This window comes from Pseudophryne corroboree, chromosome 10, assembly GCF_028390025.1.
Source record: "Pseudophryne corroboree isolate aPseCor3 chromosome 10, aPseCor3.hap2, whole genome shotgun sequence".
NCBI classification, from domain to species: domain Eukaryota; kingdom Metazoa; phylum Chordata; class Amphibia; order Anura; family Myobatrachidae; genus Pseudophryne; species Pseudophryne corroboree.
In genome coordinates this window covers 234,611,388-234,634,076 of record NC_086453.1, presented here as the reverse complement: position 1 = coordinate 234,634,076, position 22,689 = coordinate 234,611,388, and the positions used below count along the sequence as shown (strand labels likewise).

The window sequence follows — 22,689 nt, the reverse complement described above, 5'->3', positions numbered from 1 at the left end:
AAAATATCCAATAAATAGCAGCGCTTAAAATAGGAATGATTGGATTGATACTACTTCAAAATATAACAATTTATTACACCAATACATACAATCTCATAATAAAATTCTGTATTCACAAAGAGTGCCAGGGAAAAAAATAATAATAAAAAAGCTCAGTAAACACCTTCTCCGCTCCCTTATGGAAATGCATTTAATCAGACCATTTGGTGTCTGTTCCTGTTAATTACCCCTGGTATGTCCACATGTCTCTGTTGGAGACATGTGGAGACTTTGGCGCAAACCTGGTCCTCTATGGCCGTTATATTGATGACCTATTTATTATTTGGGATGGGGATATTCAATTGGCACACATTTTTGTAGATCACCTTAATCACAATTCTTATAATTTACAGTTTACTCACTCTTTTCACCCCACTAAGAAGAACTTTCTGGATTTGACCCTAATAACTAAAGATAATAACATTACTACTATGATTTATGTTAAGGAGGTGGGCACAAATGCATATTTGCACTACAAAAGTGCACACTATCCACCTTGGAAACAAAACATCCCAAAAGGGTAATTAATCCGCCTAAAAAGAAATTGTTCAGATGTAAAAGATTTGGAAAAACAAGCTGAAGGAATGATGAGTTCTTTCGAAGAAAGGGGATATCCAAAAACACTCTTGAAGTCTGCATTTAAGGAAGTCTTGGAAATTGATAGAAAAGAGTTACTAATTCAAAAAGAAAAACCACCACAACAGGCAGAAAGACAAACATCCTTTATATCCACATACAATAGCCACTGTCCAGAAATTAAACAAATTATTAAATAGAATAACAATATTTTGAAACAGGATCATTTACAAGTAGATACTAGATACCATACCCTCAGAACCTTTCTTCATCTTCAAAAAGAACACATCTTTAAAAAATCTGTTAGCACCCAGTTTTCTAAAAAAAAATGAATGCAAAATAGTACAACATACGGGCAACCTTTCCTGGCTCCCATCTAAGACAAAAGGGTTTTTTAAATGCGGGGGAAGAAAGTGCCTAACATGTAACTATGTACAAGACAAAAAGTCCAAATCTGATAATGACCCAAAAAATTATTTGGAAATTAGAAGCTTTATTAATTGCAATAGCACTTTTGTGATATATGGGGGTCATTCCGAGTTGATCGCTCTCAAGCAGTTTTTAGCAGCCGTGCAAACGCTATGCCGCCGCCCACTGGGAGTGTATTTTAGCTTAGCAGAAGTGTGAACGAAAGGATTGCAGAGTGGCTACAAAATAATTTTGTGCAGTTTCTGAGTAGCTTCAGACCTACTCAGCGCTTGCGATCACTTCAGACTGTTCAGTTCCTTTTTTGACATCACAAACACGCCCTGCATTCGCCCAGCCACGCCTGCAATTTTGCTGGCACACCTGCGTTTTTCAGAACACTCCCTGAAAACGGTCAGTTGACACCTAGAAACGCCCACTTCCTGTCAATCACTCTGCGGCCAGCAGTGCGACTGAGAAGCTTCGCTAGACCCTGTGTGAAACTGCATCGTTCGTTATAATAGTACGTCGTGCGTGGTAACCAGGGCTGCCATCAGAAATTGCAGGGCCCGGGACTGACAAAATAGGCAGGGCCCCCCCACTGTAGAATAGCACCAGTTAACACGTTTGTGTGTGTGTCTGTGTGTGTGCGTGTGTGTGTATTATATACACACACATGCATGCATGCATACATACATACATACGTACATGTGCTCGGGATGCTAATGCCTCTGCCTGCCCGTCTCCATCCCCGCTGTTCTGCTGCTCTGCTCTGTCCTCCTGCAGCTGTATTGAAAACGTCCCTCTCAAAATGGCCACCGCCACAGAGAAGACAGTTATTCAAGATACTAGAGGGCTCCTCTAGTATCTTGAATAACTGTCTCCTGTGGCGGCGGCCATTTTGGGAGGTAAGTTTTCAATACAGAGCTGCTGAAGGGTCGGAGGACAGCGGCAGAATAGCGGTGACGACCGCGAAACGGCAGGGACGGCGGCAGGCAGCTGCATGAGCATCCCGGGTCCTCCTCTCTCTGTCAGAGAGGCTGGGCCGGGACAACTGTGCCCTCAGCACCCCCCAGATGGCGGCCCTGCTGGTAACTATTCTGATTCTGCCGGCCTGTGCTTTGTTTATATACATCCAACAGAGACATGTGGACATACCAGGGGTAATTAACAGGAACAGACACCAAATGGTCTGATCAAATACATTTCCATAAGGGAGCGGAGAAGGTGTTTATTGAGCTTTGTATTATTATTATTTTCCTGGCACTATTTATGAATACAGAATTTTATTATGAAATTGTTTGTTTTGGTGTAATAAATTGTTATATTTTTGAGTAGTATCAATCCAATCATTCCTATTTTAAGCGCTGCTATTTATTGGATATTTCTATTCCCACTCTATGGGTGTCATGGACACACACAAGTGGGAATAGCCCCTGTTAGCCGGGATTCTGGATGTAGGCATTGTCAGTGGTCGGGATTCCAGCGTCGCTATCCTGACCGCCGGGATCCCGACTGCCAGCAATGTAACCGCATCCCATTTCAAGTGTGTGAATATTTTAGGAAGGCACTGTACAGTATGTTTGACCAGTTGACCATTATTTATTTTTTGCATTGTTCATTCATTTTAAGCTATTCTGTGCTTATTATTTTCCTACATGAAAGACTGAAAGGAAATCTGGGATACAGTTTGTATTTATGCAATACCTTGAAATCTTCATCGATCAGGAAGTCACAACCAATAAGGTCGAAGTACCCCCGTCGGCACTCCAGCTTTGATTTCACACTCAGGAAGCTATGTATAATTATCTGCTGCATCCTCCTCTGTCAGATACAGGATGACAATGACACAACATAAGATTAATGACCGGCATCTCTACAGCGCTTCCTACATGCACTAGCAGAGGGGTATGACATTTAATATATGCAGCACTGTGTCACAATCCTGACTAAAATCATATCATTTGGTGACTTACCTCTGCCATCTGTCCTGTAACCTGCATGTGTTCTGCTGGCTGGGATAAACAGCTCACCAGTATCATGAGTTCTCTGTGTACTAAGCTCACTCTCTGCTAACAAGTGCATCTGTATTGATTAACCTTCTTGCGGGTGGTCGGGCACAGGATTGCCCGGTATGTAGGGAGCATCCAATACGTAAACCTTTGGATCGTTGGTAGCATCGTCTGTACACATTGTTCTTTATGGGGGGGTCTTAAGAAGCATATTCAATTACAGACTGAAGCTACTGTAGGCTTTTGATTTCTGGAGTAAGAGCCCGGAGCTATTCAATTACTGCCTGTGGTAAGCCCCAAGGGTGCACTTACAGTCGCTCCAAAAAGCCTAGGACTAGGATGCTCAAGAAGACTGTGCTGATCAATTTGATATGTGACACTTGTATATCTGTGTGCGACAGAGTTTCTGAATCTGCATACGAAATGCTACAATTTAGTAGCCACAGTTATTTTACAATACAAGCTATGCTCTGCATACAGACTCCGTCACACACAATGTAGAAGTGTCATATATCACATTAATCAGCATAGTCTCCTCTAAGATGCATTTTTGTCAAAAGAAGATGCCTGACATTAGCAGAGTTGCAGAGGACCGGTCGGCTCACTCATGCCAGGCATCTTGCATTGCATGGTGTATTGAGGCTAGATGCAGGGTTGCCATCAGGGGGGCACTGCTGGGACTTCTGTCCTGGGCCCGTACAGAGAGGGCGCCTGGCAGTAGATGGCAGCATGGCATGGATTGACAGCTGTGGCATTTCAAATTTGAGCCAACCATAAACCAGGTAGTTTACCTGAAGTTGGGAGATATGTATTTATACTAGAGTTACGTTACACACACGTTGCTAACATTTTCTTTTGTCTCACCGTAAAGACATTCAGCACCCAGTCTTGGGGTAGACCTTTCACTGGAGCAAACAACTCATTGACGTAGGTGTTGAATCTTTCCATTCCCCAGACTGTTTCCTCTTTCAACTCATTATAAAGTGGGTTTTTCTTCTGCATGTACTAATAAGCAAAAATGAGTTCCAAAATAAAGTTACACATTTACTGTACACAACTTTGCTACAACAGTCTACCCTAACAAACAGTAAGCATACATTAAATAAAACATTGTAACAAGCCCTGGATACAATGATTGAAATTGCCTTACTCAGTTTACAGTGTAGTCTGGCACAATGCAACATATAATAGTGTAATCACACACACGCTAAATAGTGCAACATTTCCAGACCCTCTTTGGTGATGGACAGGTAAATCTGTTTATGTTCTGTGTAAAATACTGACTATTACATCTACACTAAATGGCACGACCAATGTACTGTACATGTTTATTACTCATTCAACAATGATATACAGTACAGTAGGCCACTAAATCTATCCAACAATACCTGAATGGCATATTTATCACATCTATACAGCCATAGGCGCATACTCCTAACCAAACATGACGTGATCAGTGGACCTGATCATAATAATATTATCCTATTTTACTATGTACAAAATTAGGACAATACATCCATTCAACATAACATGACCAATGCACATGATAATTCTACAGTTCTGTCACACTATAATAAGATATAAGCCACTAACATACACCGTAACCACTGGACATAATTCTGTTACACTTCATAACCTAGAGGTACACCAACAATTCATTGACTTTTTAAGCCATTACCAGTGGCGTAACTAGAAATTTTTCTCCCCCAAGCCAAAAAATTCTTCGGTGCCCCCCATACCCCCCATAATTGGCACTAGTAAAGGGACAAATATGCGCGCGCCACCAAAAAGGGTGTGTGGCTTCGTTGAAATGGGCATGGCTTCACGTAAAGGGGCGTGGCTTTGCAGGAAAAGACTACCTTATACCCCAGTTCTGCAACCTGCACCTTATACCCCAGTTTTGCAACCTGCACGCCCAGATGTTAGCCACCACAGGAAAGAAAAATAATCCTGATTCATGCCCCTTACATTATTTTTCAATTTTCCTCCTTATAGTAATGCCCAGTATACATTATTCCACATACTGCAATGGCCTTAGCCATTATGCCACACACAATAATGCACATGACACAATATGCACACACTGTAATGCCCCCGACACATTATGCCACACACTGTAATGCCTGTGACACATTATGACAGGAATTGCAATGCCCGTTATACATTATGCTACACACTGCAATGCCCCTGATACATTATAGCACATACAATGTCTGTGACACAGTATGACACACACCACAATGATCCTGAGACATTATACCCAGAGCCGGATTAAGAGGGGGGTCCCGGGGATAAGTACCCCAGGCCCCCTTTTTTGAAGGGGCCCCCCGTCGCCGCCGCAGATCGGAACAGAGATCCGATCTGCGGTATTGCGCTGCGCTCCCGGGAACCGGCGACACACGCAGCGGCAGGGCTGTCCTGTCCCTGGCGGCTCTGGCTCCCGGCGGCGGCTTCACAGGCTGTGATGGAAGGACAGCTGAGCGACGGCTCAGCTGTCCAATAACGTGAGGAGCAGCAGCAGCCTGCGGCTCAGACATTGGCTGCCGCTGGGCGCGCAGGCTGCAGGGAAGGAGTAGGGAGGACAGCCGCGTGAGGACTCCGTGGAGGCAGCAGCCAGCCCAGCACCCTTTCTCAGCCAGGCTAGCCAGCTCTCAAACTCCTAAAAAAAACGTAAGGCTGCGTAATTTACATTATGTACTGGGTTTTAATATATATATAAATATATATATATATATGTGTATATATAAATATGTGTGTGTGTGTATATAATATATATTTCTCTATCGTCCTAGTGGATGCTGGGGTTCCTGAAAGTACCATGGGGAATAGCGGCTCCGCAGGAGACAGGGCACAAAAAGTAAAGCTTTACGATCAGGTGGTGTGTACTGGCTCCTCCCCCTATGACCCCCCTCCAAGCCTCAGTTAGATTTTTGTGCCCGGCCGAGAAGGGTGCAATCTAGGTGGCTCTCCTAAAGAGCTGCTTAGAAAAGTTTAGCTTAGGTTTTTTATTTTACAGTGAGTCCTGCTGGCAACAGGATCACTGCAACGAGGGACTTAGGGGAGAAGAAGTGAACTCACCTGCGTGCAGGATGGATTGGCTTCTTTGGCTACTGGACATTAGCTCCAGAGGGACGATCACAGGTACAGCCTGGATGGTCACCGGAGCCTCGCCGCCGGCCCCCTTGCAGATGCTGAAACGAGAAGAAGGTCCAGAATCGGCGGCAGAAGACTCCTCAGTCTTCTTAAGGTAGCGCACAGCACTGCAGCTGTGCGCCATTTCCTCTCAGCACACTTCACACGGCAGTCACTGAGGGTGCAGGGCGCTGGGAGGGGGGCGCCCTGGGAGGCAATGAAAAACCTATTTTTTGGCAAAAAATACCTCACATATAGCCTCCGGGGGCTATATGGAGATATTTAACCCCTGCCAGAATCCGTTAAAGAGCGGGAGACGAGCCCGCCGAAAAAGGGGCGGGGCCTATCTCCTCAGCACACAGCGCCATTTTCCTCACACAGCTCCGCTGGTCAGGAAGGCTCCCAGGCTCTCCCCTGCACTGCACTACAGAAACAGGGTAAAACAAGAGAGGGGGGGCAAAATTGTGGCAAAAATATATATATTAAAGCAGCTATACAGGGAGCACTTATTATAAGGCTATCCCTGTCATATATAGCGCTTTTGGTGTGTGCTGGCAAACTCTCCCTCTGTCTCCCCAAAGGGCTAGTGGGGTCCTGTCTTCTTTAAGAGCATTCCCTGTGTGTCTGCTGTGTGTCGGTACGTGTGTGTCGACATGTATGAGGACGATATTGGTGTGGAGGCGGAGCAATTGCCAAATATGGGGATGTCACCCCCTAGGGAGTCGACACCAGAATGGATGGCTTTATTTATGGAATTACGGGATAGTGTCAACACGCTAAAGCAGTCGTTTGACGACATGAGACGGCCGGACAATCAATTAGCACCTGTCCAGGCGCCTCAAACACCGTCAGGGGCTGTAAAACGCCCGTTACCTCAGTCGGTCGACACGGACCCAGACACAGGCACTGATTCCAGTGGCGACGGTGACGAATCAACCGTATTTTCCAGTAGGGCCACACGTTATATGATTTTGGCAATGAAGGAGGCGTTACATATTGCTGATACTACAGGTACCACAAAACAGGGTATTATGTGGGGTGTGAAAAAACTACCTATAGTTTTTCCTGAATCAGATGAATTAAATGAGGTGTGTGATGAAGCGTGGGTTGCCCCAGATAAAAAACTGCTAATTTCAAAGAAGTTATTGGCTTTATACCCTTTCCCGCCAGAGGTTAGGGCGCGCTGGGAAACACCTCCTAGGGTGGACAAGGCGCTCACACGCTTATCAAAACAAGTGGCGTTACCCTCTCCTGAGACGGCCGCACTTAAAGATCCAGCAGATAGGAGGATGGAAAATATCCAAAAAAGTATATACACACATACAGGTGTTATACTACGACCAGCTATAGCGACAGCCTGGATGTGCAGTGCTGGGGTAGCTTGGTCAGAGTCCCTGATTGAAAATATTGATACCCTGGATAGGGACAATGTTTTACTGTCTTTAGAGCAAATAAAGGATGCATTTCTTTATATGCGTGATGCACAGAGGGATATTTGCACACTGGCATCACGGGTAAGTGCTATGTCCATTTCGGCCAGAAGAAGTTTATGGACGCGACAGTGGTCAGGTGATGCGGACTCAAAACGGCATATGGAAGTTTTGCCGTATAAAGGGGAGGAGTTATTTGGTGTTGGTCTATCGGATTTGGTGGCCACGGCTACAGCCGGGAAATCCACCTTTTTACCTCAAGTCACTCCCCAACAGAAAAAGACACCGACTTTTCAACCGCAGCCCTTTCGTTCCTTTAAAAACAAGAGAGCAAAGGGATATTCATATCTGCCACGAGGCAGAGGAAGGGGGAAGAGACTGCAACAGGCAGCTCCTTCCCAGGAACAGAAGCCCTCCCCCGCTTCTACAAAAGCCTCAGCATGACGCTGGGGCTTCCCAAGCGGACTCGGGGGCGGTGGGCGGTCGTCTCAAGAATTTCAGCGCGCAGTGGGCTCACTCGCAGGTAGATCCCTGGATCCTGCAGATAATATCTCAGGGGTACAGGTTGGAACTAGAGACGGATCCACCTCGCCGTTTCCTGAAGTCTGCTTTACCAACGTCCCCCTCCGACAGGGTGACGGTCTTGGAAGCCATTCACAAGCTGTACTCTCAGCAGGTGATTGTCAAGGTACCTCTTTTACAACAAGGAAAGGGGTATTATTCCACTCTATTTGTGGTACCGAAGCCGGATGGCTCGGTAAGACCTATTCTAAATCTGAAATCCTTGAACCTGTACATAAAAAAGTTCAAGTTCAAGATGGAGTCACTCAGAGCAGTGATAGCGAACCTGGAAGAAGGGGACTTTATGGTATCCTTGGACATCAAGGATGCGTATCTCCACGTTCCAATTTACCCCTCACACCAGGGGTACCTCAGGTTCGTCGTACAGAACTGTCACTATCAGTTTCAGACGCTGCCGTTTGGATTGTCCACGGCACCTCGGGTCTTTACCAAGGTAATGGCCGAGATGATGATTCTTCTTCGAAGAAAAGGCGTATTAATTATCCCATACTTGGACGATCTCCTAATAAGGGCAAGGTCCAGAGAACAGCTAGAGATGGGATTAGCACTGTCTCAAGAAGTGCTAAAGCAGCACGGGTGGATTCTGAATATTCCAAAATCCCAGTTAATTCCGACAACACGTCTGCTGTTCCTAGGGATGATTCTGGACACGGTTCAGAAAAAGGTTTTTCTCCCGGAGGAAAAAGCCAAGGAGTTATCCGAACTTGTCAGGAACCTCCTAAAACCAGGAAAGGTGTCTGTACATCAATGCACAAGAGTCCTGGGAAAAATGGTGGCTTCTTACGAAGCAATTCCATTCGGCAGATTCCACGCAAGAATTTTCCAGAGGGATCTGCTGGACAAATGGTCAGGGTCGCATCTTCAGATGCACCAGCGGATAACCCTGTCTCCAAGGACAAGGGTATCTCTTCTGTGGTGGTTACAGAGTGCTCATCTATTGGAGGGCCGCAGATTCGGCATACAGGATTGGATCCTGGTGACCACGGACGCCAGCCTGAGAGGCTGGGGAGCAGTCACACAAGGAAGAAACTTCCAGGGCGTGTGGTCGAGCCTGGAAACGTCTCTTCACATAAACATTCTGGAACTAAGAGCAATCTACAATGCTCTAAGCCAGGCAGAACCTCTGCTTCAGGGAAAACCGGTGTTGATACAGTCGGACAACATCACGGCAGTCGCCCATGTAAACAGACAGGGCGGCACAAGAAGCAGGAGTGCAATGGCAGAAGCTGCAAGGATTCTTCGCTGGGCAGAGAATCATGTGATAGCACTGTCAGCAGTGTTCATCCCGGGAGTGGACAACTGGGAAGCAGACTTCCTCAGCAGACACGACCTTCACCCGGGAGAGTGGGGACTTCATCCAGAAGTTTTCCACATGCTTGTAACCCGTTGGGAAAGACCAATGGTGGACATGATGGCGTCTCGCCTCAACAAAAAACTGGACAGGTATTGCGCCAGGTCAAGAGACCCGCAGGCAATAGCTGTGGACGCGCTGGTAACGCCTTGGGTGTACCAGTCGGTGTATGTGTTTCCTCCTCTGCCTCTCATACCAAAAGTATTGAGAATTATACGGCAAAGAGGCGTAAGAACGATACTAGTGGTTCCGGATTGGCCAAGAAGGACTTGGTACCCGGAACTTCAAGAGATGATCACGGAGGATCCGTGGCCTCTACCTCTGAGAAGGGACTTGCTTCAGCAGGGTCCCTGTCTGTTTCAAGACTTACCGCGGCTGCGTTTGACGGCATGGCGGTTGAACGCCGGATCCTAAAGGAAAAAGGCATGCCGGAAGAAGTCATTCCTACCTTGATTAAAGCAAGGAAGGAAGTAACCGCGCAACATTATCACCGCATTTGGCGAAAATATGTTGCGTGGTGCGAGGATCGGAGTGCTCCGACGGAGGAATTTCAACTGGGTCGATTCCTACATTTCCTGCAATCAGGATTGTCTATGGGTCTCAAATTGGGATCTATTAAGGTTCAAATTTCGGCCCTGTCGATTTTCTTCCAGAAAGAATTGGCTTCAGTTCCTGAAGTCCAGACCTTTGTTAAGGGAGTACTGCATATACAGCCCCCTGTGGTGCCTCCAGTGGCACCGTGGGATCTCAATGTTGTTTTGGACTTTCTCAAATCTCATTGGTTTGAACCACTAAAAAATGTGGATTTGAAATATCTCACATGGAAAGTGACCATGCTACTAGCCCTGGCTTCGGCCAGGAGAGTGTCAGAACTGGCAGCTTTATCTTACAAAAGCCCATATCTGATTTTCCATTCGGACAGGGCAGAACTGCGGACTCGTCCACATTTTCTCCCTAAGGTGGTGTCAGCATTTCATCTGAACCAGCCTATTGTAGTGCCTGCGGCTACAAGCGACTTGGAGGACTCCAAGTTGTTGGACGTTGTCAGAGCTTTAAAAATATACATTTCAAGGACAGCTGGAGTCAGGAAATCTGACTCACTGTTTATACTATATGCTCCCAACAAGTTGGGCGCTCCTGCGTCTAAGCAGACTATTGCTCGCTGGATTTGTAGTACGATTCAGCTTGCACATTCTGTGGCAGGCCTGCCACAGCCAAAATCGGTAAAAGCCCACTCCACAAGGAAGGTGGGTTCTTCTTGGGCGGCTGCCCGAGGGGTCTCGGTATTACAACTCTGCCGAGCGGCTACGTGGTCGGGGGAGAACACGTTTGTAAAATTCTACAAATTTGATACCCTGGCTAAGGAGGACCTGGAGTTCTCTCATTCGGTGCTGCAGAGTCATCCGCACTCTCCCGCCCGTTTGGGAGCTTTGGTATAATCCCCATGGTCCTTTCAGGAACCCCAGCATCCACTAGGACGATAGAGAAAATAAGAATTTACTTACCGATAATTCTATTTCTCGGAGTCCGTAGTGGATGCTGGGCGCCCATCCCAAGTGCGGATTATCTGCAATAATTGTACATAGTTATTGTTACCTAAATCGGGTTATTGTTGTAGGGAGCCATCTTTCAGAGGCTCCTCTGTTATCATACTGTTAACTGGGTTTAGATCACAGGTTGTACGGTGTGATTGGTGTGGCTGGTATGAGTCTTACCCGGGATTCATAAATCCTTCCTTATTGTGTACGCTCGTCCGGGCACAGTATCCTAACTGAGGCTTGGAGGGGGGTCATAGGGGGAGGAGCCAGTACACACCACCTGATCGTAAAGCTTTACTTTTTGTGCCCTGTCTCCTGCGGAGCCGCTATTCCCCATGGTCCTTTCAGGAACCCCAGCATCCACTACGGACTCCGAGAAATAGAATTATCGGTAAGTAAATTCTTATTATATATATATATGTGTATATATAAATGTGTGTGTATATAATATATATATATATATATATACTGCACACACACACGTGTGGGTGTATGTATATAGATATATATATATATATATATATATGTGTGTGAATATATATATATATGTGTGTGAATATATATATATATGTGTGGTGTGTGTGTGTGTGTGTGTATATATATATATATATATATATATATATACACCCCCCCCCCCCTTTGAATAAGGGCCCCACTGTCTTAAGTACCCCGGGCCCCCCATGGTCTTAATCCGGCTCTGATTATACCACATACCACAATGCCCGTGATATAGTATACAACACACCGTAATGCCTGACACATTATGACACACACCGCAATGTCCGTGATACATTATGCCACACACCGTAATGCCCATTACACATTAAGTTCTACAGTAAGGCTTCTAATTACTTTTAAATTACCTGCTCGTTGCCAGGGGTTTCATGCTCTTGGTTCCATGCACGGTGCCAGGGGTTTTCATGCTCAGGGTGTCATGCTCGTTGCCAGGGGTTTCATGCACTAGGTGTCATGCTCGTTGCCAGGGGTTTCATGCACTGGGTGTCATGCTCGTTGCTAGGGGGTAGTGCTTGTTGCTAGGGCCGTGCTCCCAGTGCCACATATGCCCCCAGTGCCAGATATTCCCCCACAGTGCCAGGTATATGCCCCCAGTGCCAGATATTCCCCCAAAGTGCCAGGTACATGCCCCCAGTGCCAAATATACCCCCCCAGTGCCACATATGCCCCCTCAGTACCTGCTCCCCCCAGTGCCAGATATTCCCCCACAGTGCCAGGTATATGCCCCCAGTGCCAGATATTCCCCCACAGTGCCAGGTACATGCCCCCAGTGCCAAATATACCCCCCCCCCAGTGCCACATATGCCCCCTCAGTGCCTGCTCCCCCCAGTGCCATATATTCCCCCACAGTGCCAGGTATATGCCCCCAGTGCCAGATATTCCCCCACAGTGCCACATATGCCCCCTCAGTGCCTGCTCCCCCCAGTGCCAAATATTCCCCAACAGTGCCACATATGCCCCCTCAGTGCCTGCTCCCCACAGTGGCAGGTATATGCCCCCAGTGCCAGATATTCCCCCACAGTGCCACATATGTCCCCTCAGTGCCTGCTCCCCCCAGTGCCAAATATTCCCCCGCAGTGCCAGGTATATGCCCCCAGTGCCAGATATTCCCCCACAGTGCCAGGTATATTCCCCCACAGTGCCAGGTATATGCCCCCAGTGCCAGATATTCCCCCACAGTGCCAGGAATATGCCCCCAGTGCCATATATTCCCCCACAGTGCCTGCCCCCCCCCCCTTTGTGTTAGAGGGACACGGAGCGCACAGCGCGCACCTCTCCCGTGTCCCTCCTGGCTCTCCGGCCGGTCTAATAAAGGAAGTGCCAGTTCGTGAGCCAATCAGAGCTCACGAACGGCACTTCCTTTATTAGACCGGCCGGAGAGCCAGGGAGGGACACAGGAGAGGCGCGCGCTGTGCGCTCCGTGTCCCTCCTTACAGCAGCGGAGGGAAGGAGACCGCAGATTGACATGCGGACGCTCGTCCACATGTCAATCTGTGCAAAGTCAGTGGTGCCCCCGCAGCCCCTCGCCCCCAAGCCACCGCGAGGACTGCGGGGGCAGTAGTTACGCCACTGGCCATTACCCTTCCCAAAGTGACATAAACTGTGAATAATACCATAATTCATCTACGTTACACTCAAAAGCAGGCCTGGACAACCTGTGGCTCACCAGGTGTTGGGAAACTACAATCCCCAGCATGCTCTGCCAGCTGTTAACTGGAAGGTTATTCCAGAACACCAGCATTACTCTATAGTGTCATTATCCCTACTCAGCAATACATGGCCACGAACATGACAATACTGCATGTATGCCAAAAAACTCCCAGACTTTAAAGGTTAACTAAAAAGGCATAGTAAATGTCATTAAAAATGTTAGTACATAATCTAAAAGTGCATGGAACACAGTGTATTTTCAAGTTGCCAGACATGGGCAGCACAAAAGGTATAAAATAACATGTAGCCATGGCACATAACTGGATGGCAGAGTAGCTGTACTGCAGAGATGGGATAACAGAATTAATGGGGACAATGCAGTGTACTGAGTGAAGTGGGCTATCTGTCATGTGAGGAGGGTATGTGACAAAACAGGCCACACAGACACGTCGGCCTACCAGGAATCTTCCTGGTGAGCAATATGGCCAATGTGCCCCTGCAATCTTCATCAGCTTCGTGAAGGGCCTCTACATAGCCAACGAGGCCATCTGACAGCTGAGTTCTACAAACATCGACCAAGAACTGAAGGCTGCTACACGCGAAGAAATGACAATATTATATTCAAACCAATTGCAAATAAACTGTATTCTATGAACTTTTAGATTATGTACTCAAATTTTGCATAGCATTTACCATGCTTGTTTTGTTGTTGGATTTTAAAATCTGGGATTTTATTTGCCTCACCCTGTATTACTATCTTTACCGACATGAGAATTTACAAACACATCATGGTCTGACAACTAGTATTGCAAGTATGGCGGTACGGGGCGGTACTGCGTACCGGTAAGAAATTGCCAGTCGGTACGCAGTACCGCCTGGCCGACCGCCAAGCTTGCAGCCGCTGCTGTGTCAGGGGAGGAGAGCGCAGTGTGGTCCCTCAGTGCTCACTGCTCAGGTCTCCGGTGGTGGCGTGTATCTTCTCAACTGAGGCACCGGTACGTTAGCCAATCAGAGCTCGCTGACCAGCAGCTGCGGCTCCTGATTGGCTGCCGGTCCGTGAGCTCTGGTTGGCTAACGAACCGGCGCCTCATTTGAGAAGATACACACTGCCGCTGGAGACTGGAGTTGAACTGAGCACTAAGGAACCGCGCTACGCTCTCCTCTCCTCCCCTGACACAGCATCAGCGGGTGAGCAGCAGGGGAAGGGAGAGGGGAGGTGGGCTATGCACTGTGGAGCACATGTGTATCTGACACTGTGGGGCATATGTGTATCTTGCACTGTGGGGCATATGTGTATCTGGCACTGATGGGGGCATATGTGTATCTGCCACAGTGGTGGCGTATCTGGCACTGTGGGGGCATATGTTTATCTGGAACTGTGGGGGCGTATCTATCTGGCACTGTGGGGGCATATAAATATCTGGCACTGGGGGGCGTATCTATCTGGCATGGGGACATATGTGTATCTGGCACTGGAGGGCATATCTGTCACTGTGGGGGCATATGTGTATCCGTCACTGTGGGGGCATTAGAGTATCTGGCACTGTGGGGGCATTTGTGTATCTGGCACTGTGGGGGCATTTGTGTATCTGGCACTGTGGGGAATATGTGTATCTGGCACTGTGGGGGTATATTTGTATATGGCACTCTGGGGGCATATTTGTATCTGGCACTGTGGGGGCATATCTGGCACTGTAGAAGCATATCTGGCACTGCTGTGGGCATATGTGTATCTGGTATGGTCTTGGCGTATCTGGCACTGTGGGAGCATATGTGTATCTGACACTGTGGGGGCATATTTGGCACTGTGGGGGCATATTTGGCACTGTGGGGACATATGTGTATCTGGCACTACTTGGGTCACATGTGTATCTGGCCCCCCATATGTGTATCATGCCCCCATTTTCATTGGTCACATCCCGTGTAGCATGTGACCTCACCCATTTTTTGGCGCGCACACAGTACCACTAAGACATTTTTTCTACTTGCACCACTGCTGACAACCAAAAATGTTATATCATCATCATCATCATCATCATCTCACTCCAATGAGACTCCAGATGAAACTATTATTTCTCATGTCAGACCCAAAGCTCATTTTTAGACAAGACTTTTTAATGGCCAAAATAAGTTAATCGAGTAAAGAAAAAGACAATTTGCACAAAATACTGTTGACATACTTAAAAGACATCATAAACATAAAGAAGAAACCCAGATGATCTTTACAAATTGTCATTGTTAAAATTTTCAAACTAAAAGAAGAATACATTTTAAAGGTTGTGTAAAATACAGTTGTATAGTGATATGCTGTACAGAAACTATATGTTGGAGTCTGTAAATCTAGTGTTTTAAGGCTGCTTAAGAGGAAATGCAAATATCATATTTATTGCCAATATGTAAAGAATTGTATGTAAATGTTTCAGTGTGGCTGTAGTTTTATTCTTGAATATTGTATGACTTCACTGGGGTTGACTAGATGACACTAAGAAGCAGCTGGTATTGTACATTTATCAGCCAGTTACGGTATACTGATTCTTCTCCCACATCCATATGCTACAAGCAGAATCAGCCTTCTGTGAGGTACAGTAATGCCCAAAGCTACTGGAAGCCGTAAATGGCATGGTGTGAATTTACAAGATGTAGACTGTTACAACTGATGAGTTGTATATTTGATATTGCAGAAATCAGGAGGGCCGCTTGCATCCAGTGAGAGTGATTATGGCAGATTGCTGTTCACTTTTCCTCTCGTTGCCATCTATCACTGCGCCTTAAAACTTACCAGGAGCTGGCAATTTTTTCAAAATAAGTGTCTAATACATTTCCCCCCAGGTAACCCAATTGGTTTCTGACAAAGTTAACCCTGACATAGATTGTAAGCTCCGGTGGGGTAAGGACAGATGTGGATAATACAATATTGTCTGCGTAATATGTATGTTATACATAACTTAATAATAATAACTCACATAATTCAGCCTGCACTGAATGTGGGCAATGGCTGCACTTTTTACATTCATGAAAGATGGATCTTTTTTCCAGTTTTTCTAGAAACTCTGTGATAGTGTGTGTTAGACTTCATCTAAGTACTGTATACTGTATATTATATACACATTATAATACACATTATATTTCCAGATATGACACGGGCAGCCTGGCAAGGTGATCAGGAGGTCAGATGCCTCCTGGCAACTCCAGAGAGCCAGCACTGAAAGATTGTTTCCTTTATACATTATCAAGTTATACAGTGCATAGTCACTGTATGAAACACATGTGAGAGAGGCTGAGGGTTACTTGCCCTTGCACTGCCATATAGCGTGTCAGAAGGCTTCAGGAGAGGAAACAGATACAAGCATAACAGGACACAGCTGTCAGGCCATCATGCCTCTGCAGTCCTCCACACCCTCCAATTTGAATGAATATGAAATAAAATCAGAACTGTATATTTGGTATTTAGGTAAATTGCCCCATAGCATGTTAAAGTAAGGTATTTTACGAACATGACATACACATACATGCAAGATCAACTCAGGTAGTTACATGGCATACAATGTGCATTATACTAAAGGAAAGGGCAATAACCTGACATTAGAGCATACCACATACCTGGTTGGTCAGGTGACCTGTGAGATCATCAGATTTTAGATCATAGGTGTTACAGGTCAGACGGACATAGCCATGGCGAAAGAATACAAAATAGGGCACAGTAGAAGCTATGAGCAGGTAGGAACGAATGTCAAACTTCTTTCCTTCCAGAAGCAAAGGGTTTGGTATATATCTGTAATGCAAGCACCCATATTATTTTAATTGATACTATTAAAATAATTTTTGCAACATGTGTTAACATGCAACCACCTCAGTTTTACACAACTTAGACTGAATATAGTCTAACTGGCACACAAAATTATTTTCACACTCTTCAAAGTATTTTAGTATAAACGGAAAGGGCTTTTGGAGGTGTGTGTGTGTGTGTGTGTGTGTGTGTGTGTGTGTGTGTGTGTGTGTGAAAAACTACACTAAACCCTTTTATTTGTATATTTGAAGTAAGCAGATCGCATTTCCCATTCTTGTAACTGGATATGCGTTTTTAGGATCGGATATGGATAATTTTGCCAATTCTCCTCCAATTGTCCTTTTGTAAATTAGGTGATACTAAAATAATGTGAAAAGGGTGTGAAAACCCCCTTTTTCACATTATTCTAGTGAAAATAATATGGATAAATAAATTAAATATGCCCGTCAAGGAGAACATTAACTTCATTCCTCAAGTTATAATTTGTCTATTTAATTTTTATTTATGCTGCTTTTTTATTTATGTTTGCTTTTATTCTATTCTTCCTTCCTCTCTCCCTTTTCAACTTCTAAGCCCTTCTTCTCATAACAACTGACTCCAGGCTATGGCATGGCATCCATTGTATTTAAAGTGGAAAGCATCTCACTGAGCCAGGCAGGGGACAGAGATCTTCCCTGGTCTTGTCACACCATGGAGAGAGCAGGGAGTACTTCCACCTGCCTTGTACTCTACGTGGGAGTGGTTGCTCCTGCTAGCAAAAATAAATGTTAGAAATTTAGAATATATGATTTGACACATATAAACAGAAATCTCCTTTTATATCTTAATTTATAGTGCACCTCTATAAAGCGGCACTGAGTACATAAATTTGAACACTGGTTCTGCTGAGCGGCTATGGGATCACAATGATAAGGGTGCATATAACTTTCCACCATCTACCTGTACTAACCTCCACGACTGCTTCATTTGCAATGGAGTATGGCCTATGCTTCAAGTTGCATCATAGGCCCATGGTAGGCTTTATGCACCACTTACCTAGGTGCAGGATGGACCATCAGTGTGAGGGCAATCTCAAAACTATTTGGTCTCTTGTTTAGGACCCTCATAAGTGGGAAAAGAAAAATCCAGAACTTCCATGTGACCTAAAGTTCTTCTGGGCCACGAATCCCAATCCTACCTATTTAGGTTTAAAATAGGGTGAATTAATTAGATAGCTCTCAAGAAGATTCCGGTAGAACAGTCCCAATTTCTGGGGACTGTCACGCCATCCCAGGATTGTGCAGGCTTGCCTACCCTCCCGCATTCATCGGGAGGCTCATGTTTTTTTTATTGAGTTTTCTGTTGCCCTGCAAATCTTGCTAGTCCTCCCAATTTTTCAGTGTCCCTCCGTGAAAATCTGGACTGTGCATGCACAAGTCTGGAAGTGGCGGGGGCAGAGCCTGCATGGGAGACATCACAACGTCATGATGCGTGACGTCATGTTACTTCAAGGCCGGCCACTGCGGGTTTGTGGGTAGCGGTTGTCATCCTGCAGTGTACATTCAGGGAGGCAGTCTGAGCGCAGGCTAGTGCACTCAGCAGCGGCATTTACATCAGAGGAGGCTGCAGTGGCAGTGGTGGCATCTTCTCACCTGACGATGGCCTGTTAAAATGTAAGGGAATGAAATAAACTAGACTGCATCATGGGGTTCATGGGTCTGGGCAGGAAAAAGGGAATAAACTAGGTGCAGAGTGTCACAGTCATTAACTGCACTCTAAAAGGGCACTAACTGACAGCCATTCATGGCACTGCTGTATGCTGTGCTGTACTCTGCTGTAAAATCTACTGTTTTGTGTGCTTTGCCTTAGTGCGTTGTTCTGTAAGCCTTGTGATTCCACGCGGTTTGAACCGAGCTGCAAGTTCAAAAATAGAAAAAAAAAAAAAAAATATATATATATATATATATATATATATACACTGTACTTCTATTGTTTGTACTGTTTGGTGCGCTTTACACTACAGTTTGAACTGGGCTGCAAATTCAAAAATAGAAGAAGAAATAAAGATATATATATATATATATATATATATATATATATATATTTCTCTTGTTTGTACTGTTTGGTGCGCTTTACTTTAGTGCACTTTGTGCAAAGCCCTGTGACTCCACAGTTTGAATCGAGCTGCAAGTTCAAAAAAAAAAAAAAAATATCTGTAGATCTATTGTTTGCACTGTTCTGTGCACTGTACCCCAGTATGCTGTGGCGATGTTTCATAGTTGTTATAGGTGCTATAAAATGCTGTGTGTTGTGCCACTGCTCGGTCGCTTTGTAACCAGCGAGCTTACTGCAGCCTTTAGCCAATATTGGTGAAAACAATATTGTGAGCTGAGAGGTGGTAAAAATTGACTGGAAATGACAGGACATTGATGTTATTGAGGCTAATAATACTGTAGGAACAAAAAAGGCCCAAATTTGTAATTTTAACTTTTTTGGTAAATTTTTGAAAAAATGCAAATCACAGCAGTTTGGCAAATCCAGATCCCAATCCAAATCCAAAACTGGACAAAAAAATCACAGCCAAATCCAAATCCAGCAAAAATGGTCTCGTGTATATCTCTGTGTCCACGTATCACTTATCATGCTTAATGCATTCCTCCCAACTGTCCTGATTTTGGCGGGACAGTCCAGTTTTTCACGGTCTGTCCCGCTGTCCCACTTGAGGGCCGCAGTGTCCCGCGGGTGGGAGGCGCAGTTGGGAGATCCCCCCCTGTCACTCGCTGCTCTGATCAGAGCAGCGGTGAATAGATGCATCCGCACATTATCTATTTTACGACAAGAGAGGGAGAGGGGGCATGGCCAGCGGCTCGAGCACTGTCCATGCCCCCATAGTGACAAAAATGGGGGTGTGACTTGTGATGGCGGCGCATGATGTGAGGACACGCCCCCTTACCATTGATGCCATGCCCCTTACCACAAGGCCCCACCCCCAATTTCGGGTGCCCGTTATTGTCCCTCCTTGTCTGCCCAAGAAGTTGGGAGGTATGTTATTAATGTAATCTTTGTAGTGCACCCAAGATGACTGCTCTGCCTGGTATTTTTATGGGTAGGACGGACAATCCTTGAAACTGGCGATTATGTCGGTATCTTGCATTTTGTATTTCATATTTTGTAACTCTTTGTAACTATTATAATGAGCCCAAGATGGCTGCCTCCTTTTGTATTATGTTTTTTTGTCCTGCAAATGAAAATCACTTTTATTCCTTTTGGAGAAAAGCGCTATGAAAACAGAATTCTGATTATTATTATTATTATTATTATTATTATAGTTTGCACCAAAAGCAGCAAAAATAAGATTTTACTCACCGGTAAATCTATTTCTCGTAGTCCGTAGTGGATGCTGGGACTCCGTAAGGACCATGGGGATTAGCGGCTCCGCAGGAGACTGGGCACAACTAAAGAAAGCTTTAGGACTACCTGGTGTGCACTGGCTCCTCCCACTAAGACCCTCCTCCAGACCTCAGTTAGGATACTGTGCCCGGAAGAGCTGACACAATAAGGAAGGATTTTGAATCCCGGGTAAGACTCATACCAGCCACACCAATCACACCGTATAACTCGTGATACTATACCCAGTTAACAGTATGAAATATAACTGAGCCTCTCAACAGATGGCTCAACAATAACCCTTTAGTTAGGCAATAACTATATACAAGTATTGCAGACAATCCGCGCTTGGGATGGGCGCCCAGCATCCACTACGGACTACGAGAAATAGATTTACCGGTGAGTAAAATCTTATTTTCTCTGACGTCCTAAGTGGATGCTGGGACTCCGTAAGGACCATGGGGTTTATACCAAAGCTCCCAAACGGGCGGGAGAGTGCGGATGACTCTGCAGCACCGAATGAGCAAACTCTAGGTCCTCCTCAGCCAGGGTATCAAACTTGTAGACTCTTGCAAAAGTGTTTGAACCCGACCAAGTAACAGCTCGGCAAAATTGTAAAGCCGAGACCCCTCGGGCAGCCGCCCAAGAAGAGCCCCTTTCCTCGTGGAATGGGCTTTTACAGATTTAGGGTGCGGCAGTCCAGCCGCAGAATGTGCAAGTTGAATCGTGCTACAGATCCAGCGAGCAACCGTCTGCTTAGAAGCAGGAGCACCCAGCTTGTTGGGTGCATACAGGAGAAATAGCGAGTCAGTTTTCCTGACTCCAGCTGTCCTGGAAACATATACTTTTCAGGGCCCTGACTACATCCAGTAACTTGGAATCCTCCAAGTCCCAAGTAGCCGCAGGCACCACAATAGGTTGGTTCACATGAAAAACTGATACCACCTTAGGAAGGAATTGGGAACGAGTCCTCAATTCCGCCTTATCCATATAAAAAACAGATAAAGGCTTTTGTATGACAAAGCCGCCAATTCTGATACACGCCTGGCCGACGCCAAGGCCCACAGAATGACCACTTTCTACGTGAGGTATTATAGCTCCACGGATTTAAGTGGCTCAACCCAATGCGACTTCAGGAAATCCAACACCACGTTGAGATCCCATGGTGCCACTGGAGGCACAAACGGGGGCTGACTATGCAGCACTCCCTTAACAAAAGTCTGAACCTCAGGCAGTGAAGCCAGTTCAATTTTGGAAGAAAATCGATAGAGCCGAAATCTGGACCCTAATGGAACCCAATTTTAGGCCCATAGTCACCTCTGACTGTAGGAAGTGCAGAAATCGACCTAGCTGAAATTTCTCCTTTGGGGCCTTCCTGGCCTCACAGTACGCAACATATTTTCGCCATATGCGGTGATAATGGGTTGCGTTCACTTCTTTCCTAGCTTTAAATAGCGTAGGGATAACTTCCTCCGGAATTCCCTTTTCCTTCAGGATCCGGCGTTCAACCGACATGCCGTCAACGCAGCCGCGGTACGTCTTGAAACAGACAGGCCCCCTGCTGCAGCAGGTCCTGTCTGAGCGGCAGAGGCATGGGTCCTCTGAGATTATTTCTTGGAGTTCTGGTTACCAAGCTCTTCTTGGCCAACCCGGAACAATGAGTATAGTTCTTACTTCTCTCCTTCTGATTATTCTCATTACCCTGGGTAAGAGAGGCAGAGAAGGGAACACATACACCGACTGGTACACCCACGGTGTTACCAGAGCGTCCACAGCTATCGCCTGAGGGTCCTTGACCTGGCGCAATATCTTTTTAACTGTTAGTTGAGGCGGGACGCCATCATGTCCACCTGTGGCCTTTCCCAACGGTGTACAATCATTTGGAAGACTTCTGGATGAAGTCCCCACTCTCCCGGGTGGAGGTCGTGTCTTCTGAGAAAGTCTGCTTCTCAGTTGTCCACTCCGGGAATGAACACTGCTGACAGTGCTAACACATGATTTTCAGCCCATCGGAGAATCCTTGTGGCTTCTGCCACCGCCATCCTGCTTCCTGTGCCGCCCTGTCGGTTTACATGAGCGACCGCCGTGATGTTGTCTGACTGGATCAGCACCGGCCCGTGTTGAAGCAGGGGTCTAGCCTGACTTAGGGCATTGTAAATGGCTCTCAGTTCCAGAATATTTATGTGTAGGGAAGTCTCCTGACTTTTCCATAGCCTTGGAAGTTCCTTCCCTGTGTGACTGCCCCCCAGCCTCGAAGGCTGGCATCCGTGGTCACCAGGACCCAGTCCTGTATGCCGAATCTGCG

General features: G+C 46.1%; 1 protein-coding gene and 1 long non-coding RNA gene across 11 annotated transcripts in view; one reads left to right on the top strand and one right to left on the bottom strand.

The window, feature by feature from the left end:
• TTLL10 (tubulin tyrosine ligase like 10) overlaps positions 1-22,689 on the bottom strand; it is a 388,939-nt gene that overhangs the window by 29,757 nt on the left and 336,493 nt on the right. For all 10 annotated transcript variants that reach the window (XM_063943164.1, XM_063943155.1, XM_063943157.1 and 7 more), the window contains 3 exons: positions 16,832-17,003; positions 3,897-4,037; positions 2,728-2,844 (listed from right to left, as the gene is read on the bottom strand). In XM_063943164.1, coding sequence (XP_063799234.1) covers positions 2,728-2,844; positions 3,897-4,037; positions 16,832-17,003 — 430 coding nt within the window. The remainder of the gene's footprint in view (positions 1-2,727; positions 2,845-3,896; positions 4,038-16,831; positions 17,004-22,689) is intronic.
• LOC134966427 (uncharacterized) lies at positions 1,959-17,064 on the top strand. Its single transcript, XR_010188646.1, has 2 exons — positions 1,959-2,111; positions 16,364-17,064. It is a non-coding gene; the product is annotated as an uncharacterized LOC134966427 (long non-coding RNA).